Here is an 18,393-nt window from a genome sequence, read left to right as displayed (position 1 = left end):
GTTTATTGAGGTTAAATAAACAGATTATAGCTCCATAAAAATTGTCATAAATATTAAAATTAACCTCATACTTAAGTAGCAATATCATATGTTTCTATAAATAAATTCATATTAATAAAATGACATAAATAAAATGTGTACTTATAACAATAAATAAATTCATAAATATAAAGTATTGATTATCGAAATAAAGTTATTTAGGTTTTTTTCCCCAAAAGGAATGGGAAGTAATCTTTCTTGTGGGAATAGAAAATTGCTTAAAAAATAAATTTCTGTGTATAAAACATCAGCTACAATAAAATGTTATCAATAAATCTCATTATGCTCAGAAGGTCTACCTTCTGGTGTATGGACACAAGCGACCTTGTGACACTGTTCTCTTTTTAGGTTCAGCAGGAGTTTCTTTAGAATCCATCCATGTCTGTGGAGTTTAGCTTCCCATCTTCCTTTTGGTAAAAGAAAACCCTTGGGGATCTTATTGTAATTTCTAACAGGCAAGAAGGGTTAGGTATCCGTTTTCCAGTTTGCTCTGGTCAAATGCAGGCATTTCTCAGCTCCATAAACAGCAAATCCAGCTCCCCAATTGCTTTGATTTCTCCACTCTCTCCAAGCTGTGGAAGTAAGAGCGCACAAGTATTTGAGCATGTATGCCATTTTTTTTTAAAGAGCAACAAATTAGAGGGAGATGGCGTCTTTAGGTTGTTGGAGACAGAAATCAAGTTTTAGCCTTTCGTAAAAGACTAATCATTATAATTATAGCCTTATAGCAAGAGTATAATACGATGTGCCAAAGAACTTAAAATTGTGGCTATCTGAACGGAGAGGGCACCAACAGGCGTTGGTCTCAGTACCTCACTTAATGAAGCTGTTTAAAGCCACTTCCGAAGCAGAGCAAGCGGACTGAAGCTGTGCTGTACCCGGGGGACGCAGAGCCACCCGTTATGCCCTGCCCTGCCTCAGCCTCACCCGGTCTATGACCAACGAATTATTTCTAACTCAGCTCCAACAGCCTTGAATCAAAACCATGCACTTCCCAATAGACGTGGGCTTGTTCTGTTCCCATCTTCCTGACAAAGGGAAAAAAAGCAAGTTTTCACTTTTGTGGGGAAAATACCAAATAAGTCCTATCCAGCTGCTTTAATGAGTAGAAAGCCAGATACACTTTCTAACTTCCTTTCTTTCCCTCTCCTTCCAAGTAGTATGCAAATAAGGCTTTTAAAGTCAGTGAGAGAGAGAAGCCAAATTCAAGTCCAAAGCATCCACCACTAAAATTCATCTAATCTATTGAATTTGTTCTATGTTATTTTGAGAAAAACCATAAGGCATCACAGTCCTCTCTCTTCTCCTTTCTCACCCTGCTTTGAAGGATTCCAGGCCACCTTTCCATGCTTCCTTCAACATAACGCCAAGGGATATTTTTTATATCTCAGAGACTCCCAAGGCTAGAAGAATTTACAGCTAATCTTACCCTGCTGTCTGTCACCCATTCGACCACAGCCTGCTCGCTGCTTCTACCTCCACTGACAGGGAGTTGACACTGCCCAGCTCTGCCCCCCCATTTCAGACAGTGCTGACCAGCTGCTCTTCAAGTTCAGCTTTCTCTGAATTACATTCCTCTCTCGCCTGTGGTTTCTGGAGCTACAGGCCAAAGAAAGCATAACCATTCTTCCACATGGCCACACACTGCAATGTGGAAGTCGATTCTCTCAAGATGGAATAAAAGCTTTAAAATCTCTCTTTTCCCACACAGATCACCATCAGATTTTTCCCTCCCACACTTCGCCTTTTTAAAGACAACAAAGTAAGCTGACATCAGGGACTTTTCGAGCCAGAAGTGCAAAGCACCTCTTGGTGAGGCCCTGCAAGTTCACGCCAATACCTCTATGCGTAGGTAATGTTCTATGACAAGAGAATCGACCTTCACAATGAAAAACTGCAAAGCCTTCAATTATCAAAGGAAGAAACAGTCACGTTTGTTAATGCTCAGGAAGAAATATTTTTTTAAAAAAATCAAGATGGAAACAAGGGAGGACCGAGGTTACGCTCGTTACTGAAAATGCCACCAGCTAGAGCTGGAGGGCTTCTGAGGGTTAACTGCACCTGCTCACAAGAGCATCACTTTCACTGCTACTAATCGTTCCTCTGGTTTGTGGATGAGTCACAACTGCTAGTCTGAGCCTCCCCCCCAAATAGGTCGAATGACTGTATCATCCGCTGTAGACACCTACACTAGCCTACTCCAGACAGATGTTCACTGGGGCTTGACTGAGGGAAGAAGACCGGAAAGGAAGGTGAAAGGAGAGAGGAAGAAAGGAGCACTTCCAATTCAGACTTCATTTCACTATCACAAATCCCTTACTATTATTTTCATTGTATTTGAAACTGTGTAAAAGAAATCAGGGGTTGTTCACTCTTGCTTTTAAATTAAAATCAATAGCTGTTGGGTATTATATTATGATAATTAAATATAAGTATTGGTCATCCCAGAAATTCATCCTATCTGCAAGTCCAGTTCTTCTGTTATTGTTGTTTGGGTTTTATTTCGCCAAGTTTTCAATTGTCAAACTAATGACTTCAAAAATCACTTCAAATACATGTGCCCCAGGCATTTTTTCTGTTTTTTAACAAATCCTTCTTCAAATTACAGGACTCAGTAGGATTCTTAAATTTCCCCAAGAATTAATAATACAAACACTAATGTATATGGCTGCTGGAAAAAGCACTAGCCTGGGTGGGTTCAGGAGACCTGCTTTCCAGCCCTGTGGGGCCCCTGGCCACGCTGGAACATGGGGTGATGAGACCAGACAACCTGACTTCCCAGCCAGTTCTAGAATTAAATTTGGAAATTGATTTATAAACATATAGACACATCTACGCACATAGGCTCCTACATAATCAACCCGATGGTGAGAGAATCAAGTAAAAATCACGACACAGTGGGAAAAAAGAAAATAAGTAAAAAAGAGAAAAACAACATTTGTCTCTCGTATTTACTGATATAGCATTAACAGTTACTAGCGGTACCTTTTTCACTGTGTCCTTCAGCTGTTGCACATTTCTCTGGATGTGCTGGTCATTGCTCTCAACATGCTACAAAATGAAAACCGGAGAAGCTGTTTTCACATGGTTGCACTGAAGCTTATGACCCTCGGTCCCTAACTGAGGATTATTACAATTCACCTGCAATTACAGTTCTTAGCAATTTTGCCCACAACGACCTAGATTTCACCAGTGACCTAGATTTTCTGAGCTCTTGAATTCCCTTGGACATCAAAATCCAGTCATTTCCTTCACCTGGGACCTCTCTTCGCCTTTCGGAAATCCTCCTGAGGTTTAAGCTTGTGGAAAGAGTGGAGTGGTTTATGCAAATTCAGTCAAGAATAAAGCCCTAACTGTACCTCATCAGAAATTCGTGCTCAGAACAAGAAACGTACACAAAACATCTCGTGTGAACAGCAGGCCCTCCTCAATAAATACAGGATCTCCCTCGCTCTGCCCACTCCACTTAAAACTTTTTCATAGTTTTAAATGTTCAGAGGCATCCAGTTCACACGCCTCCGATTTAGTCACTTCCCACGACATCAAAAGGGCGCAATCTTTGCCCACCCACCACTGAACAGTAAATCTTCATTTCCCTCTTTATCTCTTTCCCATCCCCTCCCTCCATCCACTTACACTTGGTGGATCCATTTCCACATCTAGGTGTTTTCCCTGACAGCTCCCAACAGCTTTCTCATCTCACATAACCTGAGATGCTTTTCCCCAGGGACAAATGAGCCTTCTCTGCCCTTGTCTTTCAACCCCATTCATCACCATAAACTCAAAATGTGACTCAATTCAAGCAAAAACAGACACTCTGTGATTCCAGATGGCTCCCATAACGGCGTTGCTGCCCGCTGTGGGGTGGGGGGGGAAAGGGCTCTAAGTGGGAGGAGGACGGAAGGCAGGCCACCAGGAGTGGGCAGGCCACCAGGAGTGGGCAGGCTTGGGCCGGGAGGAGAACTTACACAGTGGTTTAGCTTGTTGCTGAGCCTGGCCAGAAAGGACACCACCTCCTGCATGTAGGGCTGGAAGCGATCGGAGTGAGGGAGCAGCACTTCTTCAAGGGTGAAGTTCAGCACCTGCTTCATCAGGGAGCAGCGCTCTCTCATCTGCAGGTGAAAGTGGAGTAGCAGAGTCATATTAGTGGACATCCAGAAGACCCAAACCACCATCCCACTGCTCCACATATCCACGGACGGCACACTGCCCTGCTCATCACAGCTGCGGCTTACATTGACTCTGCGGAACAGTTTCTCCCCGATGAGCCGAACATCTGTGTTGTTATCTGCCAAACTAGCCTGGAAGAGAAGAAAAGACTAAGTGCCTGGACATCGAGGAGAGAAAAGAAAAGTCTGTAAGTAGAGATGGACTCTACCCCTTTCCCCAGAGCCACTCCACGAAGACTAAAGAAAGAATTCAGATGTGTGCATGAGTTTAAAATAATGCTCACAGGAGGAAAGGAAAAAAATGAATAGTCAGATGAGCTGCTAAATGTCTCTTTTTTTGGGTAAAACTCAATGTATGTATCCTGAAGGCCAAGGCGGAAGGTCTTTTGGTAAAGCCCCATCTCCAAAGAGTCTATGAAGAGACATAGAGAATGATCTCTGGTCTACCTGTAGAGATGAATGAGCGGTTCTTAAAGATTTTAGATGTGCTCTGAAGAAAACTGTTAACAACTATTTGGGCTCCAAGTAGCTAAGATGTGACAGCGAGAGAAGTTGAGATGGGTACCTCCTTGGCCAGCATGAAGGTGCGGTTGGTAATGTACGGCTGCTGGAAGTCAGACTTGTCGAGCCTGCAGTGAGAGCTGATGGGCACGGCCGCTCCTCCCTGCACCCACAGGGCAAGGAGAAGGAGGGAGCTGGCAGCCAGAGCCTGCGTAAGGGGAGAGCTCGCAGATTTCTGCAGGGCGGCCATGGCAGACAAATCTAACTCCAGCAATTGGCAACGAGGGAAGGAGAGCCTGGGATCAAGAGAAGAAGAAGCAAAGTCAACATAAAGGGAAAAAATTAAGTATCAAGAAGTATCAAACCGACCGATCATACCCACTTTGCTGAAACACTTACCTGTTTTCACGGTTCTGCTTGTGATCGGAAGGTAGACGCTGCCACTTTTATAGCCCCCACGACACCAAATTTTTTTGGTTGTGAAAAGCATGACATCAACAATTATCTAATTTCCAGTACTGTCTTCTGAGAACTACCTAACCACCACGGGAGGCCACAAACGCCACCTCCTATCCTTCCATCTTGATAGGCGAGCGTTCCCTAAAGCGTCATCAGTAGGGCCCGGAAGGTATTGTTACAGACAAATCCCAGAAACTTTCTAAACCCTACATAGTTTTCAGAGAAAACAATTGCTTTATCTTCGTAGATTCCAGATTTGGTATAATGTTTTTTGATCTCCTATAGTAACTGAGTAAGCATTTTTGGTCACGGTCTCATTTTCCTTCCAGCTTCTTAGATTCTTATCTCATTAGAGGTGATCAGAAATAAAGGACCTGTGTCCTATATCCTCTGCTTTAAAAGAAACAGTAATGACAGCTTGGGGGTAATTCCATTTTTAAAAATAATTTTATGTCATTTTTTAATATGCTGAATCCTGAAGAAGACTCACATTTTAAAAATAAGTGTTGGCTAATCTAAGCACAGTTTTCCTCCCATTTGGTGGCTTTTTTCAAGTGGTAATAACAATCAGGGTAGATGCAAACATACCTTAAAATTTTTTCATTAAATTGTAATCAATATCAATTTAAGTTTGACAATCTTAGTGTTGAACAACCTGATCGATATTTTTCTTATCATGCAAGTATTTTAAGAACACGGTCGTCGTAGTAGTTCATCTTGAAATTTTATCTGCACTCATTCGAAACAACACACAAGTTAAGTCTCAAAATGAGATTTCCAAAAATTTTCTAACAACTTTTGTTATATATGTGGATGTCTGAAGAAAAGCATCTGGCAATATAGTAGTTACATGTTGACTTTAAATTATTAAAAATGCACTGAATTCTAAATAACACCTAAAAACTAGACTGGAAACCCTCCGAGGGGCAGGAGCAGGAAGCAAGTTCACCAATCTGTGGGGAAGGAATGTGAATTCCTGCAAATCAGATTGGCCAGCTTTTTCTCCTCAGAGCTAGTTGGGATCAGGAGTGTTGAAGAACTAGAAAAAGAGAAGTGAATAATGGTGGGATCGTAAGCATTTTGTGAGATGGCACAGACCTAGGCGAGGAGCCACAGTGAAGGATTAGAACAGGAGAAAGATGCAAAAGGGAAGATGACAGAGAGTAAATAAAAACTAGATCCTTTCCAAACGTTTGCTTGGGATTGTTCATGACCCCAAAAAGAGGAAACGTTTCTTTATCCAATTTCCTATTACACAAGATACTGCCATCTGGGTCCAGAACTCTGTATATTAGCACTAGAGTTAAGCTATACTATGGATTACATAGGCTTTTGTTGGTTTGCCTGGGACACTGACAAGCATATATACTTTCGTTCCCATGGGAAAATAAGTTTTGACATCATTGAATTATATGCTTTTAGGGGAAGAGTTTCTGTCTCTTTCATCTTTGTATCTCCAACACTTAGAACTGTGCTACATACATAGGAAGGACTCAACAGAAACATATTGAATGAACAGATAAATAGATCTGTGAATTTAAATAATTTACTAAATATCTTTGGGAACATGCATGGAGGTAATTTTGGGACTGCCTTTATAGTACTTCTAAAATCGGGATTTGACCCAGTGCTACTTGTCAGTTTCATTATTGTTCCTGAATAGGGAATAAATAGTTGTGAAACAAAAATAGAACGCTAGAAAATCGCACACCAGTCTGTAATAACCGTGATAGCCTATTATTCATTATATGGCCCTGATGGACAACCACTAACAAGATAGTGTTATTGGAACCAAGATCTTAGGTTTTAGTGAGCTTCACCAAAACCCACTAACGTGAAAATCTGCTCTGGGGCTTTATGTGGCTTTCTGAACCATCACATCAGGAGTCTCAGAAATATTTGTTATTAAGAGATATTGTGGATATGGCAGAAAACTGCTCCTGTGAAAAAATAGCTGGAGACATATGTGTACTAAATAGTTCCAGATCATAATGGGCCTTCTCTTCAGTTGTTTCGTTGTGAATTTTCAAGTCTTCCCCGGAAGCCACTCCAGATAAAGGGCAACCCCACTGTCGTGCTCCCAGGCCCCACAAAGGCTACACCCACGGTTGATCTTAGATATATGCAACAATTTACCTGGCCTAATACCAGGGAGGGCCAACCAGAATCCCCAATCAGAAGGTGGGCTTTTCTGTCTCTTTCACTAGACTATCCCTAGCACCCAGAGCAGTGCCTGGCACCTGACAGGTGATGAATAAATATTCACTGACTGAATGAGAAAACTACTATCCAACGTGTTGGCCAATGCTTGGAAATCCACAATGTATTCTTTTAAAGTACAGTCAAGCATCGCTTAATGACGATCATTTTCTCAGAAATGAGTTGTTAGGCGATTTTTTCGTTGCTCCAACATCCTACAGTGTACTTACACAAACCTAGATGCTACAGCCCACTATACACCCAGGCTATATGGCACTAATCTTATGGGACCACCGTCATATCTGTGGGCCGTCGTTGACCAAAAGGTCATTATGCAGCCCATGACTGTACACATCTCTCTAGGAGAAGTAAGACTTTAGGTATCTCAGGCAAAAAGTTTTGTATTCATCATACTCCTCAGTACAATACACATGATCATTGTTTCATACAAGATTCCTTGTGTGTATGTGTCTGTGTATGTGTGCCTGTCTGTGTATGTGTGTGTCTGTGTGTGTTTGTGTCTGTGCCTGTATCTATGCGTGTCTCTGTGAGTGTGTGTGTGTGTGTGTGTGATCCCACCCTCATCATTCCCCTTCCCTCTGCTCCAAACAACAACCACCACCTCTGTGCCTGCCGAGAGCCACTGCTCTCGTGTAGGTGATATACATTTCTGAATACATATGCATCCTTGTAAAACATGCAGTATTGTTTAGTGTGTGTAGGTATTTTTATTTTATAGGAATGATTCTCTTTCTTAAGCTTTCACGCAGCACTATGGTCTTACAATCCATCTGTGTTGTGGTGGGTAGCTCCTCTTGCTAACATGACATTCCGTAATGTACCCACATTTTATTTATTTGGTTCCCTTTTCATGGGCACCTAAACCACCTCCAATTGCCCACTCTATGGACATTGCAGCACTAAGCAACCTCATCCCAGTCATTTCAATGGTATTCTTTGAGAATATCCTTAGAATGGTTACCCAGGAGTAGGTGCCCTGGGTCACAGGCATAGGGTCATTTACTTTTACCAGATAGGCCAGATTACTCTCTGCAAAGGCAACATTGATCTGCTCTCTCCTATCAGTGGAGAAAGGTCTCGTTTCCTTGCATCACCACCCACACTTGGTGTTACTCAGCTTTAATTTTGCCAGATTTGGAGGCTTAAAATGATGTCTCATTGTTGCTTTAATTTGCATTTCTCTTCATGCATTTGTAACCACTTGGGTTCCCCTGTTGTGAACTGATCATCTACGTTGGTTGCCCGTTGTTCTAGTGGCCTTCGTTGGTGGTGGTGGTGGTTTCTAAGAGTACCGTGTATATTTTATATATGACTCTCTTTTTGGTCATAGGCATACCAAGTTCTTCTCCCGATTTGTGCTCTATTAACTTTGTCTATTTGTTCTTTGTTAGACAGAAAACTTAATTTGGATGTCGTCTAAGACATTGTTTTTCATTATACAGTTTGCGCTTTTCAAGACTGTTTAAAAAGCCTCTCTCCACCCGTAAATAACAAAGATACTCTTCTATCTTTTTTCTTCTACTTGCTCTATGTTCTTGCCTTTCACAATCGTGTCTTCATTGTCTTTTTGCATATGATGGAAAATGGAGAATCCAGTTTCATTTATCTTCACCTAGCGAGCCAGTTTTCCCAACACAGTCCACTAAACAGTGAGTCCCCTATCCTCTGTGAATTTCCCGTTTATAAATAGCCCTCTCTGAGCTCTCCGTTTTGTTCCACTGGTTAATTTATTTTTCTATTTTTGTTTTTGAGCCAGTTCTGTATTTTTATTACTGAGGAGCGTCTTTATATCTAGACAGGAAAGTCTACCCTCTTTGCTCTACTTTTTCAAGGCTGACTTAACTATTCATGAACCTTTCATATATATTTTACTTACATTTTTTAATAAATTTGTCAAGTTCCTGAGAAATGCAGCAGAAAATTTGATTGGGTTATCATTTAATTTAAAGAATAATTTGGGGAGAATTAACATCTTTATAATATGAACTCATTCCATCCAAGAGTATTTACCATCTCTCTATTACTTAAGATCTTCTTTTATACCCTTTGATAGTGTATCAAAATTTTCTCCACTGAGGTCTCGTGTATTATTTTTCATTCTTAGTTACTTTACAGGAGAAGTAAGGTATTAGCTGTTATTAATCACTTTCACTTTGGTGTGAATGAACACCAAGCTGGCTCAGAGAAAGAGACTGTGGGGATACTCATCTCCCGAGAACACGAAGAGCATGTGCTTTTTTCAAGGTCGGGAGAGAGGAGAGATAGAGGTAACCAGCAAAGAACAAAGCCAGAGAGGGGTGTTTCCAGACATGAACTTTATTTACTTCCCAGTTTCACTCAACGATAACCCTGACGGTACCCAGGAACAACTTCCCACCAAGCCCACCCCGCCCCGTTCACACTCTGCCCACAAAGACACTTGTCAACCATAGCACCTTTCTTTTCTGCCTGAGGACTAAATCGTGTGACTCTGTCTGTACCTCATCTGGAAGGGAAGACTATACCCACGGGAACGTGTCATGATATAAACGAGTATATATTCTAGTACCAGGTACTGAAATCAGTTTAAATTATAGAAGAAAGCAACATTTATGCAAATTCCTCGCTACTTTAGTGCATAAAAACAGAATTTGACATTGGCTTCTTAATGCCTGCCCTCTGCTGTCATAGATTTTAAAAAATCCATAGATCCATCCCAGTCTCTCTTTTCATTTATTATTTTTAACTAGTAAATAAGTATAAAAAAATTATAATACACTTGCTTATATCACCAGACATTCAAAGTCATAGTTAATTAACTAACATCAGTGGATCTTTTATCCCAATTCCCCAACCAGTTTTAGAATTATTAATGTTTCTCACAATCATTTGCACAGGTTAAATACTATTTTAAAACATAACTTTAAAAAACTCATATTTTACGTGTTTTGGGCTCTTGGTGCAGATTTACCAGACCCTCTCAGCCTCCGCTGGGAAACTGGGGGCCACGTAAACTCGACACGCCTACATTCTCACGACCCTGGTGAACTTTTCAAAATACAAATGGTCAAACACAGTTCCAATTCTGAGGTGATTTGGTTTTAAAATATCGCAAATGTCAGTCCTGAGAAAACGCCCCTTTCCCCTTCTCTTTGTCGCTGTCCTACATCAGAAGCTGTGTGGGCTGTGAGACGGGAGAAGTGTCACCAGTGGAGGCTGGTTGGAGGAGAGGTCACTCTGAAGCAGCGGCGAGTCTGAAATGTAGGATGTTCTAAAAGAGGTGCAATTTTGTTATCTCTTCCAAACTCTTACAGCCAAACCAACTAAGCTAATAATATTTCATTCCATTTAATAAATATCTGTTTGGTTACCATTGGAACATTTTACCAGGTAGGGGTTCTGGGACCCGTATTTAATACTTTTAAAAAATACAGTAATAGTTAACATCATAATGCCATTGTAGCGGGAAGCATAGAATGTACCTAAATTCTGATTAGAGAACTGGAATTTAAACTGTACTCATATAAGTTAATTAAGACGCCTTTAGGGAAAGTATAAGTATCTACAAACCCTTGAATAAGACGGGAGGGAATTAAATATGAGAACCAGGTGGAAATAGTGCTTGGAATACTTAGCAGGCTGACAACGGGAGGACTTAGAATAAATAATAAAACCTCACAGTGGTATTGTCTGTTAGAAGGAACAGCTTGCATGCACGAGTGTAAGAAGGAACATCTGGTTGAGGTTTGCCCAGGAAAAAGAGCAGAGACAGAGCCATGCAGAGTGCTGGATGAGAGAAAAGGGGGCAATGTGCTTTATTCATTCGTTTACTCACTCATTCATTCACTATAACATTGGCTTCCTAAGAGCACAGACTCCATCTGGCGCAGTTCATAGAACAGCGGAGGCCCTCGGTAAGTTCTGGTTGGATGACTGAGTGAATTACAGGCAAAGGCGACTTGCTGATGACAGTGATAACTACCTCTTGACCACTCCATTTATGAAGCTGCTAGCATAGTGCCTGGCATCAGCGGGCATTTAGTAATTGTTCTCTTAGTTGAGGAGACAAATGAATATATCTTGAAAAAATAACTCTCACCATTTTTCTCTTCTCATCCTTTCACCCACCCTCCATTGTAGAAAAGGCAAGTTGTTTTAGCCCTTTTCAGCTGCGAAGAGTGAGATCTGTTTGTGACTTGCCCAAAGCCACAGCGTCATCAAGAGAAAGCCAGTACTGAGATCAGGTCTTCCAACTAAACCACCACTGCCTTTACTCCCTCTCTCTCTCTTTCCTTTCTCATCCTCTTCAATCTGGTTTCTTCTTCAGATTCATTGCTGGAGATCGCTTTGGGCCATACGTTTGATAGGGCCGGAATTGGATTTGAATTCAAGAACTGAGGTCCCGTGATCAACATAAGGTCCAGTGTGTGGTGTGGCCAGGAGGCAGCCATTAAGAGTGTGGTCTGGGGGCCGGCCTGGTGTCATAGTGGTTAAGTGCTCGAGCTCCACTTCTGTGGCCCGGGGTTCGCCGGTTTGGATCCCGGGTGCACACTGACGCAGCGCCTGTTAAGCCATGCTCTGGCGGCATCCCACATAAAGAAGATTTTGGGGCACGGATATTAGCCTAGGGCCAATCTTCCTCAGCAACAAAGAGGAGGATTGGCATCGGATGTTAGCTCAGGGCTAGTCTTCCTCACAAAAAAAGAAAAAGAGTGTGGTTTCTCTAGTCAGTCCGCTTAGATCTGAATCTGGCTGTGCCTCTTATGAACTGGACGGCCTTAGTTAAGTTATCTAAATGTTCTGTAAAAAGAGAATAATAATAGCACCTACCACACAGAGTTGCTGATGATCTGTATGAAGTGCCTGGGCTCGTGCCTGCAACAGAGTAAGTATTCGGGAAACGTTAGCTATTAACAATAAGGAGCCTCCTCATGGACAAGATACGGAGCAGCCAAGAGAAAGGAGTGGAAATAGTCATAAGCTAGCCTAGAGCCAAGAGTCGGGAAATAGAGATTCTGCAGCTTAACTAGATGTTTTACCTTGGACAGGCCAAATGTGTTGAATGAATTAATGAGTCTTGTTCTTGACTTGAAATTTTAGCGTGAGTCTCCCTTTTCCTTCATCCTGTGTGGTCAAACTGTCTTAAATCCTTTTGTTCTCCCTTTGAGATATCTCTTGATTTAGGGTCTTTCCCTCTTTCAATCAATAATTATACTGACATTTTGTATTACTGGAATCACTACAAGTGTGAGTTGTCATTAAAAATAATCTCAGAAAAGACATTTGTAATATATGTAACAAAAGACTCAAATCTAGAATATACAAAGAGTTCTTGCAAATCAATAAGAAAAAAACTACCCTGAAGAAAAGACAGACCACAGCTTGAACAGACACTGCAAAAGAGGATATCTCATAAACATATGAGAGGTGTTAGACATCAGAGGGCATAAGGAAATGCAAAATTAAAACCACACACAAACCAGAATAACTAAAATGAAAAAAAAAAAACCAGACAATACCAATTGTTGGCAAGCATTCAGAGCAAATGCAACTCTCATAAGCTGCTTGTAGGAGTATAAATGGGTACAACCACTCTGGAAATCTGTTTTGCAATATCTACCAAAGCTGAACAGATGCATACTCTATGACCCAACTATTCAATTTCTAGCTACATACTCAACAAAAATGAGTTTAACAAGAGACATTTACAAAAACATGCATAGCAGTATTCTTCATAATAGCCTCAAGCCAAAAATATTCAGATGGATAAAGTACAGTATAGTTATACACTAGAAGACCATACAGCAATGATAACATACATGACATTGCTACACGTAACTACAGGGATGAATCTCACAGACAAATACTGAGCAAAAGAAGCCAAACACATAAAAACACAACCCATGTAATCTTTTCATCTAAAGTTCAGAAACAAGCAAAACTTGTCTTCCACGTCAGAAGACTAACCACCTTTGGAAACGGTTAGACACTGGAGGGGGGATAAAGCAGCTTCCAGGATGCTGGTAATGTTTTGTTTCTCTATCTGGCTGATTATACGTGTATGTTTACCTGGTGAAAACATATTGAGCTATGCATTTATGGTTTATTCATTTTCTATATGGACGTTATAGTTTAAAAAATTTTTTCCTAACATTACTATTCCTCAGAGCCGGTTAAATCTTTCAGTTGTGAGCCTGTCGCATTTTCTCTAATTTGGGCAATAATTTCCAGGGCTTCCTCTGCTCAGTCTGTACCTCCCAAGAAGTGACCAGTGTTGGCCTTCACTATCTGTGCAGTCTTCTCCTCTTATATCACGGACAGACCCAGGGATACACCTGTTGATTTCTAGAGATGACCCTAACACCCCAAATCTAATCTCTGCTCAACCCTAATCTCATGGCATGATAATTCCTACCTCTTTATCCTGGGACCTCAATGTGATAATGATTGTGGAAGATCTGCCGCATGCCTAGCACTGTGTTGGGCTTTGGGGGATGTAAAATGACTAAGACATGACCCTGTCCTCAAGGAGCTTACTAATACAATTGATTCTGTAACATTTTTAATTCAACTGCTACGGCCCAGGCACGGGGCTGGACACCAGGGATGCACAAAGGAGTAAGGTGTGTTTCCTACTTTTGGAGCACTTGGAGCATAATGGAGAAGGTGATTATTCAAAGAGAAAAATGATGACTCTGTGTGGTATTATCCCCAAATACAAATTAACATTAAATGAATAAAACATGTTACAATGGAATTGCAACCATCACAGTAGAGGTGCCTGATTAGAAATCGATATTGAAAACTCATTCAAGACTTCAAGAGGTTGAATTTGAATAAAGTTTTAAATATGATTAGTATTTGGACCAATTTAAAGAATGAAAGAAAGATTTCCCAAGAAGAGGAAATTGCAGGAAAAAAGCTTGGAGATGGGGCTGGTAGAAGAAAGAGAAATGACTAGTTAGACTAGAATGGAATGAAATTGAGAAGTGATGGCAAAGAAGGGTGGGTAGGGAGAGTGAGAGTAGCTTATGAGCAGCTCTAAATACCAGCCGGAACAGTCTAGATTTGAGATGAGGGGCGGTAGAGAGTCATTTGGACAGTTGAGACTGGAAGGGACCCGTATAAAGCAATAATCTAAAAAGATAGCCTGAGGATTACGTGAAGCATGAATCGGAGAGGAAGGAGGCCTCCAGGAGCCCTGCTAGGAGGCTGTGACACCGCAGCAGGGTGATTGGCACCACTGGAGGGTAAGAAGAATGAAGACAATGGTCAGTATCCAAATACACTTGAGCCCCCAATGGGCAAGATTTAGACTTAACTCTAGCTTAGGATTGTGACACAAAGCATTTTTTCAAAACCTTAATTGAGGCAATTCAGCAGGAAAAAAGTTAACAACTTAAGATGTTTTAGGAACAGTGATCCTTTAGGGTAATTCCAGACAGTGCTGGTGATCCAAATGATCACCAAATCCAGTGATCACCAGATCCAAATGATCTGGCAAACGTTTGGCACATCCAGAATGCAGACGCCACGCGGCGGTCCCTGAGAAAAGCGCAACCACTTAGGAGAGAAAGACAAATGGAACAGGAGCTGCTGACTCCAAGGAAATTTAGGCCAAACTTGAAGGCCTCGGGCAGAATCACCAAACCACTACCACTGATTGTATCTGCAGCAGCCCAAAGGCTTCTGACCAACCTTCTCCTCTTAACCTGCTCATGGGCCCCAGGGGAAGGAATTAGGAGCCCAAAGCTCCCATCCTGTCCTCAGGAATCACTCATCCTTCCCTAGGCCAGCTGAAATGACAGGTGTGGGACCGGCTGGAGCAGAGGTCAAATGCTGCTTCCCCTGTGGAGCGGGGCGGCGGGGGCAAAGGGTGAGGATGGGAGGCTGGGGCTGGGGAGCCTATGCATCTGGGGAGAGAAGCAAAAGGGAGTGAGTGGCCCACGGATTTTGCCCTCGTGGAGATGGCCTCTGCACCTAAGCTAGAAAACTGCTAAAGAAGGAAAAAAGTTAGTGGACACAGATTCTTTGCTCTCAGTTAGTTATTTTGACTTCACGACAAGTCCGAGCAGGACCGGGCTTTGAGTAAGACCAAAATTTTTCTAGCCCTCCTCAGTGACACGGACAATAGGGAGGTAACTGAGTGATGAAAACTGTTTTCTTCGGCTTCCGTGTCGACTCCCGTCATCTCCACACGTTGCCAATAGGGAGAAGCACACGAGAACGTGATTTATGCTGAGTTTCACCTCAAGGCAAGACTGTATCCAAAAACATCAAGGAGGTGGCTAGAGGTGTTCCTGCTCGAGGAGCATCTTTGGCATGGCCTTTTTGACTCTCTTTCACACAGACACCCCAATCACATGCATCGTTGGTCTCTTCTCCCCATTCCCAGCCCTTCAGCCCCACCAGAACCTCTTTTCAGGTTCCCTAAGAACTGAGTTAAAATTCTTTACACTTGGCACCATCTTGGTCTCCGAATCTGATTTGTTCTGATCACTGCGTAGACGTTCTCAGCCAGCCAGGAAGACGTGCTCCTGTTGGACTCGCAGGAACTTCGCCAGATCCTTTGGGACTGAGAAATTTGATGATGTCGATCTAGTCTCTGTTGGAAGGAAAGGAGGTGGTTGCTTCTGATGGAAGGAAGAGCTGGCACAGCTAAGACATGGACTGGGTCACACACCTTCTGTCTTTCTTTCCTTTTCTCCACTGACACCAGGGCCAATTATTTGCATTTCTCAATAGCTGTTATCTTCAACTAGGACGGATTTGAAGCAAAACTGTGAAAGAAAACAAGAGTGCTTTGGGGACGTTCACCTCCTCCTTTCTACACCATTTCACTCACCGTTGCCTCTCTCCTCTCCAGCTCTGACCTTCTACCCTGTCTATTTTATATTCATACTAATCATAAATCATGAAACGAATATCACCATAATTTTCAAGCTGCTCCTCTAGATTCTATCTCATTTATCTTCATAATAACCTCTCAAATTGTGTAGTTCCAATTCTACAGATAAGAAATAGGCTCAGAAAGGTGAGATAACTTTCTCCAAATCACACTGCTACATGGTGACAAATCTAGGACTAATGAAGAGCTTTTTCCGTTCACCATGCTATCTCAAAGTAAAGTGTCTAGCTACATGCGTCTCCAGTTATGAGATCTCAGCTCTTAAGCATCCAGGCAAGGGAGATCCTTGATCAGCAAAGAGAGTTTCCTGGAATCCATGAAACTATCCCACTTCGCCTTCTACTAAATCCCACGGTCCCTGTGTCTCCTCTGATCACGGCACATGCCAACCTGAATCAAAACACCCTGGTCACTTCTCTAACTCCCCAACTAGAGGTCACTAGCTCCATCAGGGCAGGGAGCATGGACAGGTCAGTCTTTACTTGTTTCTCCTGTAATTCCGTTATAATATCATGGTTTCTCTGTCTGTCTGTCTGTATCTCTCTCTGTCTCTCTCTCTCACACACACACACACAGTACCCCACTTTATATTTTGCCTGGGGATGGCTTTGAGTAAAATGAAAAGAGCAGGAAGTGAGAACATGGCTACACTACATAACTTCCAATAAATTACACAATTATTCAAACTGAACATGGGGGGTTTTTTATAGGAAATCTTCCCCTTATATTAGAGAATCATTGCAAGAATGACTGAGAGAGGATGGCAAGGAAGAAGAAGAGTGCTCTGTGGCGCCCAGGGGAAACGAGGAGCAAACTGCCCACTTCTCCATTTTGTGAAGGATGAGACCTGCACCCACATGACCATGGCAGCCCCTTTGTGGCCTGGCCTGTGAGCTAAGGTCTGGCCTGGAAAACTCACTCAAGGAAGGGCAGGTCGGAAGGATGCTGTCTCCGTCTCTTGAGAGCTGCCCAGTTCTTCCTCCCACGAGCAGGCCTTTGTGCCCCAGCATGACCTCATGGCAGTGACTCCCGGGTTCACTCCTCGTCTGCTCTCTGCAGGACCATCCCGAGGGCACTCCAGAGGAACACCACAACAGCAACCACACACTTCTGTTTTGTTTTTTTTTCGTGAGGAAGATCAGCCTTGAGCTAACATCCATGCCAATCCTCCTCTTTTTTTGGCTGAGGAAGACTGGCCCTGGGCTAAATCTGTGCCCATCTTCCTCCACTTTATATGGGACGCCGCCACAGCATGGCTTGACAAGCTGTGCGTCGGTGCGCGCCCGGGATCCGAACCTGGGCCGCCAGCAGCAGAGCGCACGCACTTAACTGCTACACCACAGGGCTGGCTGCCACATCTTCTTTACTAGGCCTGTTCTCTTGTAGTTCCACCAGCCCTGGTTACCCTTATGTCGGCCTCCATGCTATTCAGGGTCTCCAGCGTCTCTCCCAGAGAAACACAACCTCAGAGGAAGCACCCCATGCTCTGGACCCTACATCCTGCCCCAACCTTATCAAAAATCTACCTGGCCTGTGTTCCTACCACCCAGGTGACACCAGGTCACAGAGACTATCCTGGCCAACTAATCCGTACCTAGGCATTAATAGCTAAGAAATTCTAAATGCAGATAGGCATTTTTGCAGGAGTCTTTAACATCCTAGTTCAAAGGAGTGACTAGTGGGAAATTCGGACAAAATGACAGGCTTGTAGAGGAAAGATTTTGGATAAAAGTCTCGTGGCAACTTTCTGTGCCTCTTACACACATGTGGGGCTAGGCCTTACCCCTGACCCTCTGACTTTCTTGTAACATTAAAATTTCTGTGACCTCTTTAGAAATATCTGTGGTTGACTGCGTTCACTGTATTTGAGAAAGAGTAGAGGATGTTTTGATATTTTTGCAGAGGATCCCAGACTGGACGACTGTGTGATTTGATATCAGGTTGATTTCAGGGGCCTCACAGCATGATTACTACCAGGTAACCATTAACGAAGGCCCCAGGATGGCCGGAGAAGCTCTCCAGAGACCCTCTGAGAACGTGTTCGCCTGTGGGATTCCCCTGTCTCACCCTGGCGGTTTAGTATTCTCGACAATGACTTACAAAACGAAGAGGATTGGG

At 42.6% G+C, this 18,393-nt stretch overlaps 1 protein-coding gene across 1 annotated transcript; it reads right to left on the bottom strand.

The window, feature by feature from the left end:
* Nucleotides 1–533: 533 nt before the first annotated feature.
* IL22 (interleukin 22) lies at nt 534–4,959 on the bottom strand. The gene is made up of 5 exons (XM_058557444.1): nt 4,774–4,959; nt 4,275–4,340; nt 4,008–4,151; nt 3,025–3,090; nt 534–611 (listed from the first exon to the last, which is right to left on the bottom strand). The coding sequence occupies exons 1-5, from the start codon at nt 4,957–4,959 to the stop codon at nt 534–536; spliced, it is 540 nt and encodes a 179-aa protein (XP_058413427.1).
* Nucleotides 4,960–18,393: the final 13,434 nt, after the last annotated feature.

The sequence above is a fragment of the Diceros bicornis genome, chromosome 17 (genome assembly GCF_020826845.1).
Source record: "Diceros bicornis minor isolate mBicDic1 chromosome 17, mDicBic1.mat.cur, whole genome shotgun sequence".
NCBI lineage: Eukaryota > Metazoa > Chordata > Mammalia > Perissodactyla > Rhinocerotidae > Diceros > Diceros bicornis.
The sequence above is the reverse complement of the archived record's forward strand: the minus strand, read 5'-3'. Positions and strand labels throughout refer to the sequence as shown.

Excerpts from the sequence above, each read along its gene's own strand:
- IL22 (XM_058557444.1), bottom strand. The coding sequence starts at position 4,959 with ATGGCCGCCCTGCAGAAATCTGCGAGCTCTCCCCTTACGCAGGCTCTG. Across the intron at positions 4,341-4,773 it reads CCTTCATGCTGGCCAAGGAG|GCTAGTTTGGCAGATAACAA; the intron begins GTACCCATCTCA and ends CTTCTCTTCCAG. Across the intron at positions 3,091-4,007 it reads GCAACAAGCTAAACCACTGT|CATGTTGAGAGCAATGACCA; the intron begins GTAAGTTCTCCT and ends TTCATTTTGTAG.